The following is a 27,891-nucleotide window of genomic DNA, read 5'->3' as shown; positions in this document are numbered from 1 at the left end:
ATCATCAGTAAAGTGATGGGAGGTGTCATCGACAGTGCTATCAAGTGGCACTTGCTTAGCAATAACTTGCTCAGTGACAGTCAGTTTGGGTTCCATCAGGGTCACTCAGCTCCTGACCTGATTACAGCCTAAGTTCAAACATGGACAAAAGAGCTGAACTCAAGAGGTGAGGTGAGAGTGACTGCCCTTGACATCAAGGCAGTGTTTGAGCGGGTATGGCATCATTGAGCCCTAGCAAAACTGGAGTCAATGGGAATCGGGGGAAAACACTCCGCTGGTTGGAGTCATACCTAATGCAAAGGAAGATGGTTATGGTTGTTGCAGGTCAATCATCTCAGCTCCAGGACATCACTGCAGGAGTTCCTCAGGGTAGTGTCCTAGGCCCAACCATCTTCAGCTGCTTCATCAATGACCTTCCTTCAATCATAAGGTCAGAAGTGGGGATGTTCACTGATGATCGCACAATGTTCAGCACCATTCGTGACTCCTCAGATACTGAAGCAGTTCGTGTAGAAATGCAGCAAGACCTGGACAATATTTAGGCTTGGGCTGATAAGTGGCAAGTAACATTTGCGCCACACAAGTGCCAGGCAATGACCATGTCCAACAAGAGAAAATCTAACCATCTCCCCTTGACATTCAATGGCATTCCGATCGTTGAATCCCCCACTATCAACATTCTGGGGGTTACCATTGACCAGAATATGAACTGGAGTAGCCATATAAATACTGTGGCTACGAGAGCAGGTCAGAAGCTAGGAATCCTGCGGTGAGTAACTCACCTCCTGACTCCCCAAAGCTATCTACAAGGCACAAGTCAGGAGTGTGATGGAATACTCTCCACTTGCCTGGATGGGTGCAGCTCCAACAACACTCAAGAAGCTCTACACCATCCAGGACAAAGCAGCCTTTTTGATTGGCACCCCATCCACAAACATTCACTCCCTCCACCACTGATGCACAGTGGCAGCAGTGTGTACCATCTACAAGATGCACTGCAGCAATGCACCAAGGCTCCTTTGACCTTACCTTCCAAACATGCGACCTCTACCAACTAGAAGGACGAGGGCAGCAAATGCGTGGGAACACCACCACCTTCAAGTTTCCTTCCAAGTCACACACCATCCTGACTTGGAACAATATTGCTGTTCCTTCACTGCCACTGGATCAAAATCCTGGAACTCCCTTCCTAACAGCACTGTGAGTGTACCTATCTTGCATGGACTGTGGCGGTTCAAGAAGGCAGTTCACCACCACCAAGGGCAAGTAGGGATGGGCAATAAATGCTGGCCTAGCCAGCGACACCCACATCCCATGAATGAATAAAAAAAACCCTCCCTCACCTGTGGCCTCTGAATGAAATATCACTTCAAGTGCTAAGCTTACGCTGAGATTTCCAAAACATTTCACATGCAACTTTGCAGTCAATAAGGAATGATAGACTTTCACCCCATCAGGTTAACATGGATTGAAACCTGAATTCCAGACTTAAAAGGCAGTTTTCCTGACACACTCTACCACTTAGCCAATCTGAATACCTCACACCTAGAATTAAATTAACATTTCATGATCTGCTTTTTACACAACAGAAAATAAAAGGGGCTATTACCCCAGCCCCGTAGCATTGATAGTTTAGCTATTAAAGTGTCTCCGAAGTGGCTAACGTTTGGTCAGTTGGCCTTTAGTGTAAGATGTCATCTTGGTAAGGGAGTTTAAGCATGCTCAGAATAGCCATCCAGAGGACGATTAAGCCTTTGATTACCAATTAAATTAGCTCCTAGCTCTTATTAAAGAGGTTGCACATCATTTTGCTCACTAGTACTGCAATTGCCAACGGCAGAAATAGTATGCAATATTGCCCCCTGGCAAGGTAGCACCTGTGGTGCCCCTACCACCCAGCATGACAGCTGTCCACTTGTGACTGGTGTGGGCCACTGTGAAGATCCCTGTTCTACCCTACCTTCTCAGTTATGCGTGGTACTGGTCTCTGAGATGTTGCCTGCGACAACGGTAGCAATTGACACATGCTTCCTTCCTCTTCCTCCTAACAATACAATGTACCTGTTAGCAATACAATACACCCTTTAGTCACAAATATGTTACAGAAGGATATACATACAATCACCCGATGAGCAGTCACCTCCTGTTGATTGTACTCTTCAGCAACTGACCAAGTTGCCTGACTGCAGCGTCAAATCATTCCTTACAATGATCTTTTCGCCTTCTTTCCAAGGTGGGCATTGATGTTCTATTGATAGCTTCATATTGCCCTGTCAAAATCCACTTAAGCTACAATCATCCAATGGGGTGTCTAATTCTTTGTTCAAATCACGGCATTAAGTACTATAACAACATTGACCATCTGTTTTAAACTTCCTTCAGTGATCTTACATGAATCCAGTGCTACAGATGTCTTTAGATTGTTATCAGCACACACAACAGCAGCTTCTTTTCCTTGTCACACATTCCAGGACCATCAAGATAATTAAACAATCAGGGTCCCTCAAATTACTGATTTCTTGCAAGTTGCTTGGTGAATTAAAGGCGGAGTTTATCTGATACGAGGAAGCACAATAAAACACACATAGCTGAACTTCTTTGCATTTCAAAAGAAGACAAACCCTGACATCATCAATCAGTGTCAGTTTGTGTTATCTTGTTGCAGCTTCCAATTAAACTTTATACCACTTAAGTTAGCTAAATCTCTGTAGGTGGGTTTTATAATCCCCCCGGAACAGACATCGTGACTCCATGTTCTTTATGTTCAGTTTTAATTCTTATCAGACTTACTGAAACAAAGTTTCACTGAGGTTCTAACTTTGCATCAAAGCAAAGCACAGCTTTGAAGTATGGCTGTTTGTTGGTTTCAACTCTATTTATGATCCTTGCGCACCTTGCTAAACATTCCATAGCTTCAAAAGTGTGATCATCTTCACAGACCAATGGTTTTATTTTATCTGTGGAAAAGCAGCCTGTAGATTTTCTCCTTTGGCCTTGCACAACATGCTGATAAGACTTCTGTACAATTGACTAAAGCAAAAAGCACTTTGCCTTTATCTGAACTGTCGTTGGCCCCTTGAGTTAAATAGCTTTTACAAATCTCAACCACAAATTTCACTTAAAGTACCATTAAGTTAGTCAAGAATGTTACGGCTTCTTACAGTGGCTCTTCCTCCTCTTCCAGTTCCTTCAGGGGGATGAGATGGATATTGCTCCGGGAGCCTGTAATGTTAAAGCTGGAAGGGTTAGTGTGCAATGCATGTGGCCACTATAAGAGGATGCATGTAATGAGACCATATGGAGCTTGTGAGTAAGGATAGGTTTGGGGGATTTCTTCTTCTTCTTTGGGCCTCCTTATCTCGAGAGACAATGGATATGCGCCTGGAGGTGGTCAGTGGTTTGTGAAGCAGCGCCTGGAGTGGCTATAAAGGCCAATTCTAGAGTGACAGGCTCTTCCACAGGTGCTGCAGAGAAATTTGTTTGTCGGGGCTGTTGCACAGTTGGCTCTCTCCTTGCGCCTCTGTCTTTTTTCCTGCCAACTACTAAGTCTCTTCGACTCGCCACATTTTAGCCCTGTCTTTATGGCTGCCCGCCAGCTCTGGCGATCGCTGGCAACTGACTCCCACGACTTGTGATCAATGTCACAGGACTTCATGTCGCGTTTGCAGACATCTTTAAAGCGGAGACATGGACGGCCGGTGGGTCTGATACCAGTGGCGAGCTCGCTGTACAATGTGTCTTTGGGGATCCTGCCATCTTCCATGCGGCTCACATGGCCAAGCCATCTCAAGCGCCGCTGACTCAGTAGTGTGTACAAGCTGGGGATGTTGGCCACCTCGAGGACTTCTGTGTTGGAGATACAGTCCAGCCACCTGATGCCAAGTATTCTCCGGAGGCAGCGAAGATGGAATGAATTGAGACGTCGCTCTTGGCTGACATATGTTGTCCAGGCCTCGCTGCCATAGAGCAAGGTACTGAGGACACAGGCCTGATACACTCGGACTTTTGTGTTCCGTGTCAGTGCGCCATTTTCCCACACTCTCTTGGCCAGTCTGGACATAGGGGGATTAGGGATTGGACATAGTTGTGGATCTGGAAGGAAGCTGTAGCAGCCACATATCTTGAAGTGAGATGTCCGGCCACAAGTGCCTTCCTGAATACCATCAACACTGCCTCCTCAAGGGTGTGATCTCATGGTCAGGTCCTCCTGATGTCTGTTATGTGCAATATTGTCCTGGAAGAGAAAGAATGATGATTGTGAATGAGTGCGTCTCTAGTCCCAACCACTCACCCACAACCTGTCACTGACAGAAAAGAAATGTTGGTATATATAAGCCAGTCAATACTTGGCGCTCTGTCCCTGGAAGCAGACATTTTTGAATGGAGTTATAGAATCATAGGATCTTAAAGCACAGGAGGAGGCTATTTGGCCCACGAATTGGATAAAAGTTATCCAATTAGTTTTACTCCCCTGCACTTTCCTTATAGCCCTGCAATTTTTTATTTTTCGAGTATATATCCAATTCCCTTTGGAAAGTTACTAATGAATCAGTTTCCACCACCCTTTCAGGTAATGCATTCCAGATTGTTATAATATGCCACATAAAAAAAGTCTCCTCATCTCCCTCCTGTTTTTTAATCAATTACCTTAAATCGCTGTCCTCCGGTTATAGACCCTCCTGCCAGAGGAAGCAGTTTTGCTTTAGGTACTCTATCAAAACCTCTCTAATTTTGAACATCCCTATTAAATCTCCCCTTATCCATCTTTGCTCGAAGGAGAATAATCCCAGCTTCTCCAGTCTCTCCACATAACTGATGTCCCTTGACCCTGGGACAAGTTGAGTGGATTTTCAGAGAAAGCATTATCCAAAGTGGCCCAAATTAATGTGTTCAACAAGTTAACTCAAATTAGCTCTATTATGGTCATGGCAGATTTTGAATTTGCTTCAGCTCTAGCACTTGATAAGATTAGGTAATCCCTTTTCCATTTACTGGGTATTCTCATCTGAGTTCTGCTATTGAAATCTGTATCTTCCATTATCAACAGTTTTTCCTTATCTTGCTAACCATTGCAATAACAGCTTTGGTGTTTGACTTCACATTCCCAGATAAGGCAGCATTATTGACACGAGACCAAGTTTCAGCTGTGAACGTTTTTAGTGGAAAAATAGTCTGCCTTCTCCAACTGGGTTGTAATGCTCCTGTGTATTTTATAGACCAGTGATTGTTGGCATTGCTGCCCTGCCTTTAGTGGTGCCCTTGTCAATGTGAAAAAAGATTAAACAGGCAGAGTCAATCAGACCTGTTTGGAGTTGAGCCACATCTCAAACAACAGTACGTGAACAGGAGTGAGTCTCAGGAACTGAAAGCAGGAATGTCCTTCCCAGAAACTGAATATAATATGGTATTATTGTAGACTAAGAAATGGTTCTTGAAAAAAATTTAAACTGGAAACGTTAAAAGCTTACAATAATTACTGAGAGCTAAGATGCACCCCCCCACCCCCAACCATCATCCCTGCCATTTTCTATTTTTTTCTTTTGGTCTCTCTCTCCCCGACCTTACCTCACCCTCTTCCTCACTTTCCCCCTGCTACCTCCCTCTCTCTCTTCCTCCTCCTCCCTCCCTCCCCCACTTGCTCCCACCCTCTCTCTCTCTCTCTCTCTCTCTGCCACTCCCTCTCTCTCTTTTAATACCTCCCCTCTTTCTCTTTATTTTTTTGCTGCAGTGACTTTCACAATTGAACAGAAGGTAGATATCACAGTATGACGCAAATTTCTGCTAACTGTCTGTTAATTCCACCTACAGTTTTACTGCTTAGCATTAACAACTAAAACACTTTTTTGTTTGCTCTTGGGGAAAATGATTCAGAATAATTAGGGCCCGACCAAATTCACGGCCATGAAAAAATACATCACAGACCATGGAATCGCAGATCCTCCGTGAAATCAGCCATTTTGCCAAATTTGCACATTTCATTCATTGACACAAGGCTGGCCTTGCTGATTGCTGGGTATGTTACAAGCATAGTGCGTTTTATTTATTGAAAAGGCTAAACTCGCTGGTTCGTAGATGAAAGAGGGCTTCCGGTGCAGTTTTGAGAGAAGCAGTCTCAAGAATTAGCAGACAAGTGAGAATGCCAGAATGAGCAAATGAAAAATGGCCACAACCATTACTGCAGCACATAGAGTGAAAGAATTTGGAAGCCAAATTCTGCATGCCGATGGTGGAATACTGATTTGTACAAGCTGCAATGTTTCATTGGATCACACACGGTGGGCAACGATGCCACGCCACTTAGAGTCTGAAGGCATCGCAGCAGAAAGAGAGCATCCGACACCGCACTGCTGGAAAACAAACATGCAAAAAAACAAGCAACGATTTCATCTCTTTTTAAGAAGTCGACAGAGATCACAGAAAACCATCAGTTGGTTACAATGGGACTTGTGGATGCCATTGCAAGCGCCAACGTACCACTGGAAAAAAATTGATCAGCTAAAACTGTGGGTATTCATTCAATGCAATGTGCAAAATGGTGGTTGTTTGCCAAGTGCAAATAAACTATGTCAGGACTATCTACCGAGGGTTTTTGCTACACATTGTGAGGGGATGAAGTCTCAGATTAATGCACGTGAGTCTTTTGCCATAATTTGTGATGAGTCCACTGATATGCAAGTCAACTATGTACTGCATGTTTTGTTTGATTTTATGTCTGGTAGATGTAGTCAGGAAAGCTAAAAATAGTGCACACAGACTGTGTCCATTTAGAAACTATTAGTTATACCACAGTTTCCCAAGCAATAATCAAAACTATTTCAAAATATGGTGCAGATTTCAACAAAGTGCCTGCTTTCATTAGTGCCAATACAACTTACATGACAAAATCTTTCAAATCTGTGCTCCAAGGTGTAATGCCTAATGCTGTCCATATTACATGTAATGCACATTTAATTTCTCTTGTCAGTGAGATGTGGAAAAATGAGGTTGGTAACGTTGACAAACTGGTTAGCTACATTAAAAAGAACTTCAAACACTGCCCTAGCCATAAGCTTCGATACAGGTGACACATTGCAAATGTGGGTGAAATGGTTGAAATTGGGGAACAAAATATTGCCCTTCCTCCAGAGCCAGTAATTACACATTGAAATTCTTGGTTTCCGCAGTACAGTATCGTGCAGCTCACCTGAAATACTACTTAGACTTCATCTCAGAAGAGCTCACACTGAAACCGAAAACACAGGTTTTAATAGACATTATAAGCATTCTAAACGATGCTCAGCTTAACAACGGGGTTCAGATCGTAGCAAAGAAAATTACAAAACTGAAGGATTTAATCACTTGGCTTCAATCTTGACATGTCACAATCCACAAAGCTTACAATTAATTAATGAATTTACTGTTCTGGGCTGAAGCACAAACGAACAACACTCTGATGATGCTGAATTGAATGCCTATGCTCAGCAGCGGTCTTCTTGCATGACAAAAATGCTCAAACAGCATTACTGCTATGGGGAAGAGTCAAGCAGTGCAGAAAAAGTGGTACAGAGGTTTCAACAACCTTCTGTGGTGTTCCTGAAGTGCATATCTTTGACCCTGCACAAATGCACCTGTTGATGGTGGATTTCAACTTGTTTGATGTGATTCTTGGCTTTGACAACAACTGTAGGCTGGAAATTCCTGCTTATAAAAGCATTGCAAAAGAAGCAGATTATAGTTTGCCTGTTCTGTGGTTTTGCAACTCTGTGGAATATAAAATGCTCCAACTTGAAGGGCAATCATAGCTCTGTCTGATAATTCCAAAAAACTCTGTGGACGCGGAGAGAGCTGTGTCTAAACATGGACAGGTGTTCACAGTGCAGAGACAGGGAATGTAGAAAGAGACAGTTGCAGGTTGCTCCATGCTCACATTCAACCACTGACTTCAGTGAGTAAAGAATGTGATCTGTTTATAGTCAGCTTTTTACAATAGTTTTTGAGTATACAATAAATGCCATTTGAAACCAAAAACCTCTCTTGTCTTTTTGTTTTGTTTCAAATGGATCATTTTCATGGTTTGTTGCGACACTGCGAAATTTATGATTTAAATATGTGAAATCGTGAAGTTCACAATTCTTAAAATGCTGTGACCGTGAAATTTGTTAAATTTGACTGTGAATTTGGTAGGGCCCTAAGAATAAAATGATTACTTTTCATCGGTGCTCACTATGGAGAAGGACGATGTAGGTGTAGAGATCAGGGAAGGAGATTGTGATATACTTGAACATATTAGCATTGAAAGGGAGGAAGTATTAGCTGTTTTAGCAGGCTTAAAAGTGGATAAATCCCCAGGCCCAGATGAGATGTATCCCAGGCTGTTATGTGAGGGAAAGGAGGAGATTGCAGGGCCTCTGACACAAATTTTCAAATCCTCTCTGGCCACAGGAGAGGTACCAGAGGACTGGAGGACAGTGGATGTGGTACCATTATTTAAGAAGGGTAGCAGGGATAAACCAGGTAATTACAGGCCGGTGAGTCTAACATCAGTGGTAGGGAAAATATTGAAAAAAATTCTGAGGGACAGGATTAATCTCCACTTGGAGAGGCGGGGATTAATCAGGAATAGTCAGCATTGCTTTGTCAGGGGGAGATCGTGTCTGACTAACTTGATTGAATTTTTTGAGGCCGTGACGAAATGTGTAGATGAGGGTAAAGCAATTGATGTAATCTATATGGACTTCAGTAAGGCTTTTGATAAGGTCCCACATGGGAGCTTGGGTCAGAAGGTAAGAGCCCATGGGATCCAGGACAATTTGGCAAATTGGATCCAAAATTGGTTCAGTGGCAGGAGGCAGAGGGTAATGGTCGAGGTTGTTTCTGCGAGTGGAAGCCTGTGACCAGTGGTGTACCGCAGGGATCGGTGCTGGGACCCTTACTGTTTGTAGTGTACATTAATGATTTAGACGTATATATAGGAGGTATGATCAGTAAGTTCGCAGATGACACGAAAATTGGTGGTGTCGTAAATATTGAGGAGGAAAGCCTAAGATTGCAGGATGATATAGATGGGCTGCTAAGATGGGCAGAGCTGTGGAAAATGGAATTTACTCCTGAGAAGTGTGAGGTGGTGCATTTTGGGAGGACCAACGAGGCAAGGGAATATACATTGGATGGTAGGACCCTAGGAAGTACAGAGGGTCAGAGGGACCTTGGTGTACTTGTCCATAAATCACTGAAGCACAGGTAGATAAGGTGGTTAGGAAAGCATATGGGATACTTGCTTTTATTAGCCGAGGCACAGAATATAAGAGCAGGGAGGTTATGATGGAGCTGTATAAGACACTGGTTAGGTCACAGATGGAGTACTGTGTACAGTTCTGGTTGCCACACTATAGGAAGGATGTGATTGCACTGGAGAGGGTGCAGAGGAGATTTGCCAGGATGTTGCCTGGGCTGGAGCATTTCAACTATGAAGAAGGACTGAAAAGACTAGGGTTGTTTTCCTTCGAGCGGAGAAGGCGGAGGGGAGATATGATTGAGGTATACAAAATTATGAGGGGCATTGATAGGTTGGATGGGAAGAAACCTTTCCCTTAGCGGAGGTGTCAATAACCAGGGGGCATAGATTTAAGGTAAGGTGCAGGAGGCTTAGAGGGGATTTGACGAAAAATGTTTTCACCCAGAGGGTTGTTGGAATCTGGAATGCACTGCCTGAAGAGGTGGTAGAGGCAGGAACCCTCACAACATTTAAGAAGTATTTAGATGAGACCTTGAAATGCGATTGCATACAACGCTACGGGCCAAGTGCTGGAAAATGGGATTAGAATAGTTAGGTGCTTGATGGCCAGCACAGACACAATGGGCCAAAGGGCATGTTTCTGTGCTGTATAACTCTATAACTCTATGACTCTAAGTTAATTATTAGGCAACAACACTTATTTGCATGCCCAGGAGGCAATCTCAAAGTGCTTTAAGGAGGAGATACAATGGACATCAAACAAATGGGCAAAGGGAGAATGTAGATGGTTAGGGAGGAAATGCAAAGAAAAATTGAGGAAGAAGTGATGACACAGCATGAGCTGAGAAGGAAGGTCCATAGGACAGGAGCATAATGGCTGCATCAATTAATCATAGTCAATGATAGAGTGGAGGGAGTGGTGGATAAGAAGTACGCTGACCTTTCCCCTCCCTATCTTTATAACCTTCTCCAGCCCTACAAGCCTCCAAGATATCTCTGCCCCTCCAATTCTGGCCTCCTGACCATTCCTGATTTTCATCACTCCACCATTGGTGGCTGTGCATTCAGTTGCCTAGGCCCTAAGCTCTGGAATTCCTTCCTTAAATCTCTCTGACTCTGTACCTCTCCTTCCTCCTTTAAGATGCTCCTTAAAACCTGCTACCTCGGCCAAGCTTTTGGTCACCTGACCTCTTTCTGAGGCTTATTGCCAGATTTTGTCTGATAATGCTCCTGTGAAGTGGCTGTGAACATTTTTGGTGTCAGAGCTTTCTTGCCTTTGCCGTTGTTTCTATAGTAAGTGCATACAGCTAACGGAGGATTGGTGCATTGCTGTAATCTCAGGTGGCAAACTAAAGGTCATAACTGTTACTCCCAGAAATCTTATTTAATTCTTTGGCTATGGTTTCTTAATAAGCCTAATTTTTTGTTAGGATACGAATGCAGTGGATCCAATTTTATATGTTGTGCACCGATGTTGAGCTGCACTTTAAACAGAGATCATGTCTGCCTGTTTCATGACACTATTTGAAGGAAAGCAGGAGTTTTTCCAGTGTCCTGGCCAACATTATTCTCCAAGAATGCAGGATCTTGTGTACAGTCATACAACAATAGTTGTTGCACTTCAAAAGAAAGCAATGCTGTGCGCCTGAAAAACTTTGGGACATCCTGCATGATGTGAAAGGATGTCACATAAACGGCTTCTTCTTTCTTAGAATGTAAATTCTTATTTCACTTGGCCATTCAGTACTGAGTGTATTTGTAGGGCTAAGTGTGAGGAGCACTGCATTATCCTGACTGCTCACCATTACATGGGAGAAGTGGGTGATCTTCAGCTCCATGCTGAAATGCTCATACTTCAACATGTGCATGAACTGGAAAATGCCATTGCTTCCTTTACTGCCATTCTGCTTTCAGATGAAATGTTAAACTGAGGTCCCAATGGCATCTTGGGTAGATGTAAAAGATCCCAAAACACTATTCAAAGAAGAACAAGGGAGTTCTCCCCGGTATCCTGGTCGGTATTTATCCCTCAACCGACATCACCGGAACAGATGATCTAGTCATTTTGCTTCATTGCTGTTTATGAGGCCTTGCCGAGCACATATTAGCTGTCATGTTTCATACATTGCAACAGTGTCTCCACTTCAAAAAGTACTTCATTGGCTTTAAAATGCTTTGGGCCACATTGAAGATGTGTAAAGCGCTATATAAATGCAAGCTCTTCGTCCTATTGATGAAAACTGAGAAGACAGTAACTGCTTTTGTAACATTGCAATGTTGTCAATGGTTTTGAACTATTAAACTTTTTTTACAGTGCATAATATGAACTCTTGGGCCTTAGCGAGGGTGCAAATGGGATCTAAGTTGGATGTAACCTTTGCTGTTCTATTTCAATGATGAAACTTAGACTATGATTTTGAAAACATTGTGGACAGTTGATTCTAATTGGACCAAAATGGAGTACCTTCTGCCACAACCCTTTATTTTCCTCACTGATGGTTGACCTTTTCCCTCTCTTGTGTCAGATTCCAATAATTCCTAGTGTCCTCTAATTTCCCATCATTCTGATTACCTTATTCCTCTAAAAATGGTCAGATATCATTGACTGCTCAATTTGAATAGCTGATGATTTTTTGACACATATGGACCACAACATACAGAATCACAATCAATATAGTAAGTAGTATACACGTCACAGGCACTTCAGTTCTTCCTCTTCTGATCGTCACTGTTTAAACATGCACAAGTGCTGAAAGAAGTTAAATAGAATTCAAAAGGTGTACTGACTTTTCAAAGAGACAAGTTTCAGACTTTCAGATAAAAGCTGCACCAATTATTCATTTCAGTATGTCCTGGGAGAGAATAGTCGATCCCATTCCCCAAAAGACAGGAACCTTCTCTATGCATCCTTTGTTCTCTTATTAATCATGGGTTTGTGTCCCAATTGCCACTACTGTTTTCACCAGTTATTAATGATAGAGCTGATGGACTCCTATCTAAAGACAAGGTTCAATATTACCATGTCAAAACCTTCAGTTATTGCCATACCATATCTGATGACTTCAGACACACTTTGAACACTTGAAATAATGAACCTACACAGCGTGCTCTATGTGTATATACATTCAGCATCTCAGTAGGAGGTCTTGGTTACCTTGCAGTTTTCCTTTTCCTGAGCTTTCCGTGATTGTACTTGTATAAGGGAATGGCCTGGATGAGTTTATGTTACGTATCTAACTATTGCAAATGGATGGCAAGATGCAATCGTAGGAAGCAAAGCTGCTTATCTCTGGCTTAGTAGATAACTCACTCTTAATGTTAACTCTGCAAATAAATCCACACATAAACGAATCACTTAGACAGTCTCAGGCCTGACATTGCCTAATAAGTCAAATAATCTCAGGCCTGGAATAAATCCGGATCAAGCTGCCTGCTGGCTGATATCTATGATTCGTGTTGGGTTTTATGGAGAAATCTTCCCTTTCCCTTTTATATCTTATCCTCCCAGCAGGCTTTCATGAGACAGAGAATAGCTTCTCCAAAATATCTGCGAATTGGTGTCTCCATAATGAGCTCATCCCATTTCATGCATCATTAGCAGCCCCAACCCATTGCCATAGAATGCTGTCAGTCAGAATCTGAGGAGAGAATAGATCATTTAACATTTCAGGCATTGAGCAATTCATCAAAACTGAAAACAATAAAAGATGAACAAACAAATTTGTTAGTGTAGTGTTTAAGTTACTTAACTAGCAACCTAGAGACCTGAACTGATAAACCAGACAACCTGAGTGCAAATCCTACACAATGGCCAGGATTTTATGCTTGCAATGGGGGTCTTGACATATGGAAAAAGTGACGCTGAAATCCCCGCATTGCCTCTTCTCTGGAAAACACATCAAATCTAGTGCGAATTAAGCATTTAAGTGGACAGCGGTGGGAATTCCACAGGATCAAGGACCTTGGCGCCCGAAGTCCCACCCTCGGAGAGCTGCCGGTCAACCAGAGGCCGGCAGCTCTTCCACTGAGCAGTGCTACCGCAGAGGCGATGGCTGCTGCCGGAGGAGCACCTATCAGAGGCCCAGGAGCGGCACTGGACCCAGGCCACAGGTAGGTCAGGGTGGTAGGGTGGCTATCAGCGGACCTCCTCCTTCCTGACGCCATGTCCCTCATTCAGGCACTAAGTGCCTTTTAATGAGTGACTCCCCCACGCCCTGATCCACATCCCCCCCAACTCCGGAGCTGGGAAGTAGCCCACACCGTTTATCTTGCTGTACTTCCCATGCGGCGACAGAGCCGCCCACCACTCGGCTAATTGTGGCGCGGCAGGATGAGGCCCTTCAGTAGGGCTAATTGCCAAATTAAGGGCCTAAATTCATTGTGGGGCAGAAAGGCTGTTCACAGGCCTTCCCACCCCAGGCTAAATTTTGGCGGAGGAAGGATGATGCCGGGAATCCCCCTTGCCACCATCCCACCTGATTCTATGTTCTCCCTGCCTCCAAACCGTCAGGGGCGGGTAGAGCATAAAATTCCCCCCAGTATTTCTATGAAGCTATTGGATTGTTGTAAAAACCCAACCACTTCACTCGTGTCCTTTAGGGAAAGAAATCTCCCACCCTTACCTTTCCTGACCAAGATGTGACTCCATCCCACAATGGTATTTAACTGCCCTGTTAAATACCATCACCTTTTCAGGGCAATTAAGGATGGGGAATAAATTTTACCCTTAACAGCAATGATCACATCCCAATTAAGGATGGGGGATAAATTCTACCCTTAACAGCAATGATCACATCCTGAGAATAAATTCAAAAAAAGTTTTACATCATTTTAATCGAATTAGAACAAAGAGAAGAGGAGAGGGGAGGGAACAAATGATAAAGTATACCTGTAAACTGCTTAAAAGAACACCAGGAGGTAGTCAGATGACTGAGATAATCATTACATGATTCTCATGCAGCATACTGTTCTGAAAAGTGAAATACTGAAAGTATCTTATATATATGTAGAATGTGGGACAAGTGGAGCATGTTTCATTGGAGGAGCAATTGCGGAACAGTGATCATAATATCACATTTAGTCTAGTTACAGAAAAGGACAAGAAACAATCTAGCATAAAATATTTAGCTGGAGGAGGCCTAATTTCACTGAGTTGATCAGGCACGAGTGGATTGGAATCAAATATTGGTGGACAAAACAGTAACTGAACAACGGGAGGCCTTAAGACAGCAGATAGTTCAAGTACAGCATAGACACAACCCCAAGATGGAGAAATGAAGGGTATTAAAAGCTGGAGCTCTTTAGATGACTAAAGATATAGAGATTAAAATGAAACAGAAAAAGGAGGCTAACGACAAATGTACAATTCATAATACAATAGAGAACTAAGCTGAATACAGAAAGTATAGAAATGGTCTAAAAAATGGAATAAGAGGGGCAAGGGAGCCTGTGAGAATAGATTAGTGGCGAATATAAAAGGAGCCCAAAAGCCTTTTGTAAACATATAACTAGTAAAAGTCCCCAAGGCCTGATGGCCTACATCCTAGGGTCTTAAAGGAAGTGGCAGCGGAGATAGTGGATCCATTGGTTATAATATTCCAAAATTCCCTGGATGTGGGAAAGGTTCCAGTGGATTGGAAAAATGCTAATATAATGCCCTTATTCAAAAAGGGAGGGAGGCAGAAAGTAGGAAACTATAGCCCAGTTAGTTTAGCATCTGTTGTTGGGAAATTGTTAGAATCCATTATTAAGGAAGTAATGACAGGACATTTAGAAAGTCAAAATGCAATCCATCAGAGTCAGCATGGTTTTATGAAGGGTAAATCGTGTTTGACTAATATGCTAGAGTTCTTTGAAGATGTAACAAAGTGGATAATGGGGATCCTGTAGATGTAGTATATCTGGACTTCCAGAAGGAATTTGATAAGGTGCTGCACAAAAGGTTAATATACAAGGTAAGATCACATGGGGTTAGAGGCAATTTATTAGCTTGGATAGATGATTGGCTAACCAACAGAAAACAGAGAGTCGCGATAAATGTGTCCTTTTCTGGTTGGCAAGACATAACTAGTGGGGTGCCACAGGGTTCGGTCCTCGGGCCCCAACTATTTACAATCAATATTAATGACTTGGATGGAGGGATAGAAGGTACTTTAGCCAAATTTGTAGATGACACTAAAATAGGTGGGATAGTAAGTTGCAATAAAGAAATAAGAAATTTGCAAATGGATATGGATAGGTGAATGGGCCAAAATTTGGCCGATGGATTTTAACGTGGATAAGTGTGAGGTTATCTATTTTGGTCAGAAGAATAGAAAGGCAAGTTATTATCTAAATGGAGAGAAACTTCAGAGTGCTTCAGTGCATAGGGATCTGGGTGTCCTCGTGCATGAATCGCAGAAAACTAGTATGCAGGTGCAGCAGGTAATAAAGAAGGCAAATGGAATTTTGGCATTTATTGCTAAAGGAATAGAGTGTAAAAGTAGTGTTGCTGCAACTGTACAAGGCATTGGTGAGACCGCACCTGGAGTATTGCGTACAGTTTTGGTCCCCTTACTTGAGGAGGGATGTAGTTGCATTGAAGGCAGTTCAGAGGAGGTTCACTAGATTGATTCCAGGGATGAGGGGTTTGTCTTATGAAGAAAGATTGAGCAGTTTAGGCCTTTACTCTCTAGGGTTTAGAAGAATAAGAGGAGATCTAATTGAGGTATATATGATTAAGGAGATTGACAAAGTAGACGGACAGAGGATGTTTCCTCTGGTGGGACAATCTAGAATGAGAGGTCATAGTTTTAGGATAAGGGGTAGCAGATTTAAAACAGAGATGAGGAGAAATTACTTCTCTCAAAGGATCGTGAGTCTGTGGAATTTACTACACCAGAGTGCGGTGGATGCTGGGACATTGAGTAAATTTAAGGAGGAGATAGACAGATTTTTAATTAGTGAAGGGATGAAGGGTTATGGAGAACGGGCAGGAAGGTGGAGTTGAGGCCGAGATGAGAGCAGCCATGTTGGTATTGAATGGCGGAGCAGGCTCGAGGGGCTGAATTGCCTACTCCTGCTCCTAGTTCTTATGTTCTTCGTAAAAGGGTAGTCAAAGGAAGAGTGGAGGTAAACAAAAAGAGTGGGAACAAAAGAGATATGACATTTTGGAAGCAGAGGGCATATAGATGAGGCATTAAATGAACATTTTGCATCTGTCTTCAGCGAGAAGAGGATGCTGCCAATGTAGCAGTAAAGGAGAAGGTAACTGTAATATGGTTGGTTAGGATAAAAATAGATAAAGAGGGACATAAAAGGTTGGCAGTACACAAAGTAGAAAAGTCAGCTGGTCCAGATATAATGCATCCTATGTTACTGAGACAAGCAAAGATTTAAGTTGCAGAGGCTCTGGCCACAATCTTCCAGTCCTCCATAGATATGGAACTGGAAGATTGCCAATGTTATATTCCTGTTTGAAAAAGGAAAGAGGGATAAACCCAGCAACAACAGACTAATCAGCCTAATGGTGGTGGGGTAACATTTAAGTACAATAATCCGGGGCAAAATTAATTGACACTTGGAAAATTATGGGCTAATAAATGAAAGTCAGCACAAATGTGATAAAGGAAAAGCATGTTTGACTAATTTGATTGAGTATTTTGATGAATTAACAAAGAGCATTGTCGATGGTAATGCGGTTGATGTGTATATGGACCTTCAAAAGACGTTTGACAAAGTACCACATCATAGACTTGTATGCAAAATTAAAGCCCATGAATTAAAGGGACAGTGGCAATGTGAATACTAAATTGGCTAAGGGACAGAAAGCAGAGAGTAATGGTGAAAAGTTGTTTTTCAGACTGGAGGGAATTATACAGTGTTGGTGTTAGGACCATTGCTCTTTATGATGTATATTAATGACTTGGATTTGGTTATGCAGGGCATAATTTCAAAGTTTGTAGATGACACAAAACTCGGAAACACAAGAAGGATGGTAAAAAATTCAGGAGGATATAAACAGAGTGGTGAAATAGGCAGACACATGGCAGACGAAGTTCAATGCAGAGAAGTGTGAAGTAATTTATTTTGGCAGGAAGAATGATGAGAGGCAATATAAACTAAGTGATACAATTTTAAAGGGAGTGCAGAAACAAAGAGACCTGAGGGTGTACGTGCACAAATCTTTGAAGGTGGCAGGACAAGTTGAAAAGGCTTTTAAAAGTGCTCATGTAATTCTTGGCTTTATTAAGAGAGGCATAAGCTACAAAAGCAATGGAGTTATGCTAAAACAGTAGCAAAACCCATTGTGGATGCTAGAAATCTGAAATAAGAGCAGAAAATCCTGGAATACTTTCCACAGATGCTGCCAGGCCTGCTGAGTACTTCCAGTATTTTCTGATGTTATGCAAACCTTTATAAAATACCAGTTAAGCCTCAGCTGAAGTATGGTTTTCAATTCAGGACACCGCACTTTACAAAGGATTTCAAGGCCTGAAATAGGGTGCAGAGGAGATTTACTAGAATGGTACCATGGATGAGGGGATTCAGTTATATGGAGAGACCAGAGAAGCTCTCATAGTCCTCCTTACAGCAGAGAAAATTAAGAGGAAATTTGATAGCGGTGTTCAAAATTATGAATGGTTTTGATAGAGTAAATACTGAAACTGCTTCCAGTGACAGAAGTGTTGGTAACCAGAGGACACAGATTTAAGATGCTTTGCAAAAGAACAAGAGGCGAGATAAGAAAACATTTTTGTACATAGCGGCCAAAGCTTTCCCAGCTCTGTAAAGGCAGCTTTGGAGGCGGGGTGTTTGGAATTTTAAGATTGAAAGCATTGGGCTGGCTCCCCAATGAGTTCCTGCCTCCTCACATTTTTCTTGGAGGTGGGAGCACACCACCAACCTGCCTGGGTGTGGCAGGCATACTGTTAAGCCAATTAGTGATGTATTTAGCTGGCGTTTCGTGAGCAGACTGCAATCCTGCTGTGTCTGCACCCCGGCAAATAACAGGAGGTGGCTGCACAGTGGAAGGTTGAGGATGTGTTACATACAATTGAGATTTAAATGATAGCAGCAGAAAATGAAAAGGCTGCTGTCTTCCCATCACCACCCTGCCATTGGGCTGGATGCTGTGCTGCAGTTGGGGCTCCTGGCGCTGGGCCAAAAAGGTGGGGGGAGCCCTGCCCCAGCCTTTTTTGCTCCCCCACCCCTCCACCCCAGAGCAATCCTCCAGTCTTTTTCAATCAAAGTTTCACAAGCCAAGATCCCTGTCCCTTTAAAGATGGGGATTCCGCCTCCAAGAACTGCTGACCAATCAGAGAGCTGGAAGCTGAGCAGTAGCAGCAGTGCCACTGAGAGTAGTGACCACTGCTGGTACTGCAGAGGCCATGGACTTAGGCCCAGTGCTGGAAACCCAGACCAGAGGTACGTGAGGTGGGGTCGCTGGGGCCAGTCGGAAGGCCCCAGCAAGGGGGTGCTGGGGGATGGCCATGTAGTCCAGTGGGCAGGGGGGGAGGGTCCCTGGGCGGATAATTTGGTTCCCTGGAGTGTCCTCTATGGGCCATAAATTGCCCATGAAGGAGGGACACACCCCTGGCTCGCAGGGAGGGTGCCTCGTGTTACAAGGCAACTCATGTGACATGTGCCCATGTGACACCAGCAGGATTGCAGTCTGCTCACGAAATGCCCGCTAAATACATCACTAATTGGCTTAACTGTCTGCCTGCCACTCTCCGTGCGGCGGAGGCACCCCGCCAGCAGGAACGGGAAAAGGCCCTTAATTGTCCGTTAATAGGCCATTTAGGGGCCTCAGTTGGCTGCTGGGTGGGAAGGCCATCATCAGTCTATCCCACCTCTGGGAAAATCACTTGGCGACGGGCCCTCTCACTCCCCCCACCCCTCCAACACCCATTGCGATACTCTGTGCCCCGCCCCGACCCCCACCCCCTCCACCACCTCTGACCTCACCTTAGGGGCAATCATAAAATCCCAACTATTGAGTGAAATTCATGTGAGCCTCATGATGTCTCAGCCTCACCCCTGATGCTGATGTCGGCTGCTGTGCTTGAGCAGTGCCCCCACTGGTCACACAGTAGGGGCTGACCTCCTCCCTTGCAGTGGGCCATACTGTCCTGAGCACTTGCCTCCGGAACTCACCTGCAGTCCCCAAATGCACAGAAAACATGGAGGCTGCCTGTTAATTGGCTGGCTCCCCTAAGATTGCACTGGATGGCACACGACAGAGTTCGGGATCCAAAACCTGGAAATGGTCCAGATGCCTGAGAATTTTATGTCCAGAAGATTCCAGCCAGTGAGTTGTTAATCTAGAATGTCCGAATGAAAGGGTGATTCATAGTAACTTTCAAAAGGGGATTAAATAAATTTTTACAGATATTGGATAAATATACAGGCTGTTACGACCAAGGTGAGAAAGAGGTCAAGGGTCCCCTTTCAGCCTTCACCTGGTCTTACTGCAACTGTGTTTTTAGTTCCCCCTTGGAGAATCCTTGTTCACTGCTTTCCAATTATAAGGGAAAGCTACCAGCACAAACAAGCTTTCTTAGGTTTAAAGAAGAAAAGTTGAAATTTATTAAACTTAAACTCTAATTCGGTTAACGCCTAAGGATACGCTATGAACCCTCGCTAACATGCATACGTGATACACACATGCAAAGAGACAGAAAAGAGCAGAAGAAAAATAGAGTGGAAAGGTTTGATGCAATATCTGAAGAGTTTTTGTTACAGTTCTTCGAGTTCACTGTGGAGTCCTTGATCGTAGGTGGAGCTTGCTTTTCGTTGGGGCCCAGTATTCTTCTTAAACCTTGTTTGCTGTAGGAGACTTTTCTCTCTTGGGGTTCATGTGTGTTCAGTGGATTCAGAGGCTTGTGATAAAGAGATGGGAGCAGGCAGACAGGAGAGGCTGTGGCAAGCCAGCCAGGAGAGATTTTCTTAGTCCAGGAACATTCTGCTTTCTGCCCAATCTGTTTGTACAAACTCAAAAAAAACTCAGGTTGCCCAGCAGGTTAGTCACATGACTAGCTAGTTTGACCATGTCCATTTGTGTATTCGGCCATCTAAGCAGTCAACCTGGAATGCAAGCTCTCCCACCTTCAACGACTGGTAATCAAAAGTCCATTGTGGATTGAATGTGTCAGGGAATGGTCCTTTGTCCTTTCCAAGCACTGTCTGTTAATATGCAAATATCTTTCCAGTCAAGGGTCCATTGTGGGTTGAATGTGTCAGGGAATGGCTCCTTTGTCATTCCAAACATTGTCTGTTAATATGTAAATGTATTTCCAGCCAAGATCTGGCAAATTTTTAAAGCAAGTCCTTTCTTCACTTCAACAACAGTTTGAAATTTAATGTCCATGTGGCGAAATTAATATGCCTCATGCTTGGCAGGTAGGGGCCTGCATGACAATATATGTGAAATAGCTACAGGTCTATGGGAAAAGAACAGGGGAGTGGAACTAGTAAGATAGTTCTCTCAAAGAGCCAGCACAGGCAAGATGAACTCAATGGCCTCCTTCTGCTTTGTGTCATTCTGTGATTCTTTGATAGAAGAGGAGCATACATACACATACATACACTGTTACTGATATTATGTTTCTAAAAACATGGGAGAACTCCATTGTAAACAGAATGTAAGCAATTGTGCATGAAACACCTGATGTATGTTAATAATGGAAGAATGTAAAATGCCTGCTTCTCATAACTGATTCTTTTCAATATGCAATTGAGTTTAAAGGTTATCATGCACAAGAGGTTAACTCACTTTTTGTTCACCATTAGAGTCTGGCAGCTGAAGAATCTGAGCTCCGTTTCAGACAATTAACAAGGGAATATCAAGCACTCCAGAGGGCTTATGCACTACTTCAGGAGCAGACGGGAGGTATCTTGGATGCAGAACGGGAAGCAAAGGTGATTTTGAAATATTAGGTTAAAATAATCAAGAATGGTTAAATTGATGAATTGGTAACGTAGCTCTTTGAAAATGTATATTACTGGGTTAAGCACTGCCCTTCACACTGGAACCTGCATTCAAACACATCAGATTGTGGAATGAAATTCTGCTCAGTCTGATTGAAGGGTCAGTCCCACTCCAGTTCCTACCTAGCACAGAAATGTACCTAAGTTGACAGTCTTACTCACAAAGGTTACAGGGTAGTTGGTGTGGGAAATAGAAAAACATCATATTGGTATGAAAGAAAGTAGTCTTGCGTGTTTGGGGCAAAGCTTAGGGAGCTTTACTCTGCATCTGGACATCTTATGCCTTAGCTGGGGCAGCTTAATCTTGGCTCAGTTGACAATACTTTTCCCTTTACATCTCGTGTCTCGAGCCCCACTCCAGGCTTCAAGCTCATAATCTAGTTTGATGGTTTGATGTAGTGTGGTTGTGCTGTGCTGTTACAGGCACCATCCTTTGGCTGAGGTATTTGATTTGTGGCATTTTACAACATTAAATACATTCTTATCAATGCAAGTCATGGTTGTAAACTAAAGCCTTGTCTGCCTGTTTGTGAACATTGAAGATCCCATGACACTATATGAAGAATAGTAGGGAGTTTGAATGTTCTTCCCTCAACCAAAACCATCAAAATTAGATTAACTGATCAATTAAATTTTTGTTGTTACAATGGGACTCTGCTGTGCACAAAAATGGCTGCCACGTTCACCTCCATAGCAACAGAGAATGAAATTCAAAGTAATTCATTGTATGAGACGTGTTTTAGTGCAAACTGAGAGACACGAGAAGGCACTGTATAAATTCTTTTTTGCTTTGATCTGAATGTCAAAGTAGTAAAGTATTTTCTTTCTAGGCATTAATATCCCTGGTAATGTTTTTCTTAAGTTTAAAAAAGTCACGATCATTTAATTCTTTCCAAAAGCCTATTTATTTTTTTAATGTAACTTAATAACCAAAAACAAACTTGCTGGCTTCTGAATATTATTGTCTAACAATGAGGAATGTCAATACTGATACCCTCACTGTGTATGCTGTGATGTCACCAGGCTATTGACATTATAGTGTTTGACAAGCAACCTGATAATTAGCATGATAAACAATCAATTATGATTACCAAAATAACTTAGGTAAAGAAGTGAAACATTCTCTGAAATAGTCTTTAAATAAAATACCAACTCGCCATCTTCACACAGATTCACAGTTAAAACGATAAAAACATTTAGACATATTCTGCATATAGTGAGATGTTTTTTTCAGAAGTTGTTAACAAAACATGGAGTGAGGCTGTCAGCCATGGCTCAGTGGGAACATATGTAGCTCTGAGTCAGAAGCTTGTGTGTTCAAATCCCACTCCATTAGCCATTATCATGGCTAATGCTTCAGTGCAGTACTCAGGGAATGCTGCACTGTTGGAGTTGCTGTCTTTCAGATGAGATGTCAAACCAAGGCTCTCTCAGGGATGTAAATTATCATATTGTCAGTACTTGAAAAATTAAGGGTGATTTCTCACAATGTCCCAGCCAGCATTTATCCTCCAACCAACATCATTGAAAGCAGATTGTCAATTTATTTCATTGCTGCTTTTGGGACCTTGCTATATGCAAATTGGCTGCCTTGTTTCCTACATTACAACAGTGACTACCATTTAAAGCACTTTATTGGTTAGAAAGCAATGTTCACTCTTATTGTGCTTCCTTCCCCATGTTGTTCAGCACTGTACTGCATTGCATTCATCCACTGAGTCATTGGGAGAGCTAAAAGAATCTTTAAACCTCTACCAAATTAATAATAAAGACAGATTTGCATTTATATAGCACCTTTCACAACCTCAGGATGCCCCAAAGCATTTCACAGCCAGTAAAGTACTTTTGAAGTGTAGTCGCTGTTGTAATGTAGGAAACATGCAAATAAGTTATGCAATCAATTTTTTTCAAAAACAGAAAGTTGACAAAATTCTTATTTGTAATCGTTACCCAGTGATCCCTATTGGAAAAGTGTAGTTGTATGGATATTAGATCCTATTCAGATTAGCCTTGGCTACGATGACTGCCACAGTTGAATAGCTTGATGTTTGATTAATTGGTTGAGGTACCAGATGATTGCTGATGCATATGGCAGTGTAGTCCAGCAACAGAAATTAAACTTCTGCAGCCAGGTATATGGATGAGAAAGATTGTCATTTTAATTACTAAACGATTCCTCCATCTGTCCCTCCCATTTGTCTTCTTTTACCAACAATATATTATCTTAATCTAAAATAATCATTTAAGTTAGAGAAGCAACAATGTGGCACCATGTTTGCTCTTAATTACAATTTGAACAACTTTTTTATGAGATTAGCTTCAATGATGCCTCTTTAAATGTGCCACATATTTAGTTCACATTTAAACACTGTAAAATAGTTTTAAATAACTTTACTGCACTTTCCAAAACATTATCTGTACAAATTACTGAGCAACATTCACTTGATCGATGTCACTGGTGATGCAAAGTTCCCCTTTCGCCCACATCCCCCTTCCATGCCCCAACCCAACATGTATCTGCCTCTGGAAAACGCTATCCCCAATTCACTTACAATTGCAGCTGTCTAGCATCTGAACGTTCATTTGCCACAACATTACTGCAGTCACTGATTTGCTCAACCGCACCCTCACCTCCACCTTTGATCCCTAGTTCCTAATAAAACCATTACTCTCTCTCACCCTGGCCGTTCCCCCGGTAAGGCCCTCATCTCTGCTCCCTTAAATCCATGGGATGCAGACTTCTACAGATATGGCGGACAACTGGTTTAGCCATCCACCGCCAGATCTGGCTGGACCATTTAAAACACTGTTGGGTCCAGGATCATCTTGGAATGCAAAGATAACGCTCGGCTTCTTTTTGCTACTGCAAACTGTCTTCCGAAACCCCTTTCCCTGCACCCTCACCTCTAACAATAAGTGCGAGGAGCTCGTGGACTTCATTTGTCACTAAGATCAAGATCATCCAATCAGCTGCTTCTGTCACGTCCCTCCTTTCCACTAGCCCACGTGGACAAACTTCCTCTAATGCTCCCCCCTGCCCTCGCCTTGAACGCACATCTTCCTCTAGTTTCTCTGCTGTCTCCCTGCATGCCCTCTGTGATCTCATCTTGTCCAGGAGACCCACCTCCTGCTCCCTCAACCCTATTCTCACTAAACTGCTGATATCCGACTTCCCTCCTGGTCCCCATGGTTCACAGTTCATTCCCTTCAGGTGTTGTCCCTCTCTCTTTAAATCTGCTGTCATCATCACTCTCCTCAAAAAAAACCTTCAATCCCTCTGTTCTGAAAACTAGCATCCTGTCTCCAAGCTCCCTTTCCTCTCCAAAGTCCTTGAATGTGTTGTTGCCTCCCAAATCTGTTCCTGTCTTTCCTAGAGCTCCATGCTTGAATCCCTCCAATCAGGCTTCTATCCCTACAACAGTACCAAAACAGCTCTTATCAAAGTCACAAATGACATCCTATGTGACTGTGACAAAGGTAAACTTTCCCTCCTTGTCCTTCTTGACCGGTCTACAGCCTTTGACACAGTGGCCACACCATCCTTCTCCAGTGCCTCTCCACTGTCATCCAGCTCGTTGGGACTGCTTCCATTTTTATTTATCTACTCGGAGCTAGAGAATCACTTCCAATGGCTTCTCTTCCCACTCCTGCACCGTAACCTCTGGTGTCCCTGAAGTATCTATCCTAGGCCCCCTCCTATTTCTCATCTACATGCTGCCCTCGGCGAAATCATCCAAAAGCACAGCCTTAGTTTTCACATCTATGCTGAGGACACCCAGCTCTACCTCACCATCATCTCTCTCGACACCTCCCCTGTTGCCAAACTATCAGACTGCTTATCAGCCATCCTGTACAGGATGATCAGAAACTTCCTCCAAATAAATATTGGGTAAACTGAGTCCATCGTTATCGGTCTCCACTCTGACCTCTGTTCCGTAGCTACTGGGCTGAATTTTATGCCGCCCCAGCGGGTCAGTTGGGAGGCTCCAGGAGGCCTACCCGCCTATCTCCTACCTCCGGTCCACTTTACAGCGGTCAGGCTTAGGGGGCAAACAGTCCGCCCGCCCGAGGCCAATCAAGGCTCTTAAGTGGCCACTAAAGGGCCCGCACCCACCTCCACGGGTATTTTACCCATGGCAAGCAGGTGTGCTGGGGACATGAAAGGCCGCCCAGCGATGGCTGCCGACCTATCTGCGCCCCGGGAAGTGGGGCATGGAAGTTGGGAGCAGGGTGCCCGATTGAAGGCCGCCCCCGCCTCCCAACCCACCCACGGGACCCAAGACGCCCCTCCTCTCCCCACAAACTACCACTCCAGTCTCACCAGCGAAGAACCGATCCCCCTGTTGAGGCATGTCCAACCCACACTCTCCAGGGGTCCATGGCGTCAGCTGGGCTGCAGTCCCAGCAGTGGCCACCGCTCCCGATGGCGCTGCTGAGACTAAGAGCTGCTGGCCCGCTCATTGGCCGGCAGCTCACTGAGGCGGGACCTCCGTCCTCAAGTAGGTGGAAGTCCCGCGTCGGGACAATTAAAGCCCGGGGACCCATAAAATACAGGGCGGATCCCTGGGCTGGGCGGAAGTGGGTTCACCACCGACTTTTACGTCAGTGGTGAATTCCTGTCCGCCCAAGGTAAAATTCAGTCCAGTGACTCCATCCCTCTCCCTGGCACAGTCTGAGATTAAACCAGTCTGTTTGCAACCTCAGTGTCACATTTGATGAACTTCCGACCTCATATTTGTGCCATCCCTAGACCGCCCATTTCCACCTCTGTAGCATTGCTCAATTTCGGCCGTCTCAGCTCATCTGCTGTTGAAACACTCAAATGTACCTTTGATACTGCTAGACTTGACTATTCCAATGTACTGCTGACTGATCTTCCAAACTCTACCCTCTGTAAAATTGAGGTCATCTGAAACTATCACCCTCGTGCTTACTGATTTACATTGGCTCCTGGTTATGTCACAAATTTAAAATTCTCATCCTTGTTTTCAAATCCTTCCACGGCCTCGCCTTTCCCCATCTCTGTAACCCTCTGAGATATCCTCTAATTCTGGCCTCTACCATTGGTAGCTGTGCCTTCAGTTGCCTAGGCCCCAAGCTCTGGAATACCCTCCTTCCACCTCTCTGCCCCTCTAGCTCGTTTTCCTCCTTTAGGACACTCCTTAAAACCTACCTCTTTGACCAAGCTTTTGGTCATCTGACCTAATGTTTACTTATGTGGCTTGGTGTCATATTTTCTTTTATAATGCTCCAGTGAAGTGCCTTGGAACATTGAATTAAATTAAAGGCGCTAGATAAATATAAGTTGTCATTGTTGTAAAATCAGAAGCAGTATAGTTCCATACCAGAAAAGGAAATTCCCATCCAATATTACTCTTTGTACTTTACTGAAGAATGTGGCTTTAACTGACTATTTCCTGATTTCAACAGGCTCATGAACAATTACAAGCAGAAGTTCTCAGGTATAAAGCTAAAATTGATGACCTTGAAAAAGCCTTGGCCCAGAAAGGACAGGTAAGGGATTGAAAGGTTTATCCAACTACCAACCCTAACTGAAGGCCTCTCAGCCTCCAGGTTTAAGGCTGCTTGCAATCTGGAAACTTCTGACTTCAAACTGAGCACTTGTCAAGCACTCATCATAGTTTTGGACTACTGGTTCACTGTGACTGGTTCTTCAATTCACATTTGAATGGAGTATTCAACACAATGTTCACATAGAAACTGTTATCTGATCACATTAATAATTCTTTGTCAAGATTGTTCCATTAAAATGATTGCCAGAGATGTTCACTTTGCTATGGAGATGGCAGTTTGTGCTGGTGTTACAATTTATCATTTCTTCATTGCCCCTTAAAAGGACACTATTAACAACAACAACTCATATTCATATGCCGCCTTTAACTTAATAAAGCATCTCAAGATGTTTCACGGGGCATTATTAAACAAAATATGACACAGAAACACAAAAGGAGACATTAGGGCAGATAACCAAAAGCTTAGTCAAAGAAGTAGGCTTTAAGGAGTGCCTTAAAGGAGGAAAGAGGTGGGGAGATTTAAGGTGAATTCCGGAGCTTAGGGAGGAGACAGCTGAAGGCACAGCCAGCAGTGGTCGACTGATTAAAATTGGGGATACTCTGGAGGCCAGAATTCAAGAAGTGAAGGTATCTCAGAGAGCTGTGGGCAATGTTCCCTTTAAAATTTAGTTGCTGTGTACAGGCCACTTTCTTTAGTGTATGGTCCCTTTAAATTCTTTTATATTGCCGAGCATATGCGTTATTTATCCCAGAACAAGGCATGTGCCGTACTTATTAGGCTGCTGCATGGCCGCACATCTGTGAACCAGTTGACAACGCCTTCAGTCCTGTGTGTGCACAGGTGGAATGACAAGGTCAGTGTAATGAATCAGCTGTTTTGAAAGTTTCAGTGGCTTTCGTCACATCAGTCCTGCTCTGGGGTTTTGGGAGTAAGAGCTTCCTAGTTTTCCACGAACTGAAACATCCCTGAATGATCCCTCAGTGCAACAGAAAAATCTCTCTTAAAGGTCAGCTGACCTTTATATTACCATTGAAGACCAACATTGCAAGTTCTGCCTAGCGGATGTCCAATTTCACTTTGGGATCCTACCATTGGTATTGGTGAATAACCAAATCAATCAGTTTCATGCAGATACAGTGGCGCGGCACAGTGGCGCAGTGGTTAGCACTGCA

General features: G+C 43.4%; 1 protein-coding gene across 1 annotated transcript in view; it reads left to right on the top strand.

Moving 5' to 3' along the window:
* Nucleotides 1-27,891, top strand: part of jakmip2 (janus kinase and microtubule interacting protein 2) — a 310,932-nt gene that overhangs the window by 204,982 nt on the left and 78,059 nt on the right. The window contains exons 11-12 of the mRNA XM_068042905.1: nt 20,987-21,115; nt 26,615-26,698. Coding sequence (XP_067899006.1) covers nt 20,987-21,115; nt 26,615-26,698 — 213 coding nt within the window. The remainder of the gene's footprint in view (nt 1-20,986; nt 21,116-26,614; nt 26,699-27,891) is intronic.

This window comes from Heterodontus francisci, chromosome 12 (genome assembly GCF_036365525.1).
Source record: "Heterodontus francisci isolate sHetFra1 chromosome 12, sHetFra1.hap1, whole genome shotgun sequence".
Taxonomy (NCBI): domain Eukaryota; kingdom Metazoa; phylum Chordata; class Chondrichthyes; order Heterodontiformes; family Heterodontidae; genus Heterodontus; species Heterodontus francisci.
Note: the sequence above shows the minus strand (reverse complement) of the source record. Positions and strands in the feature narration are given on the sequence as shown.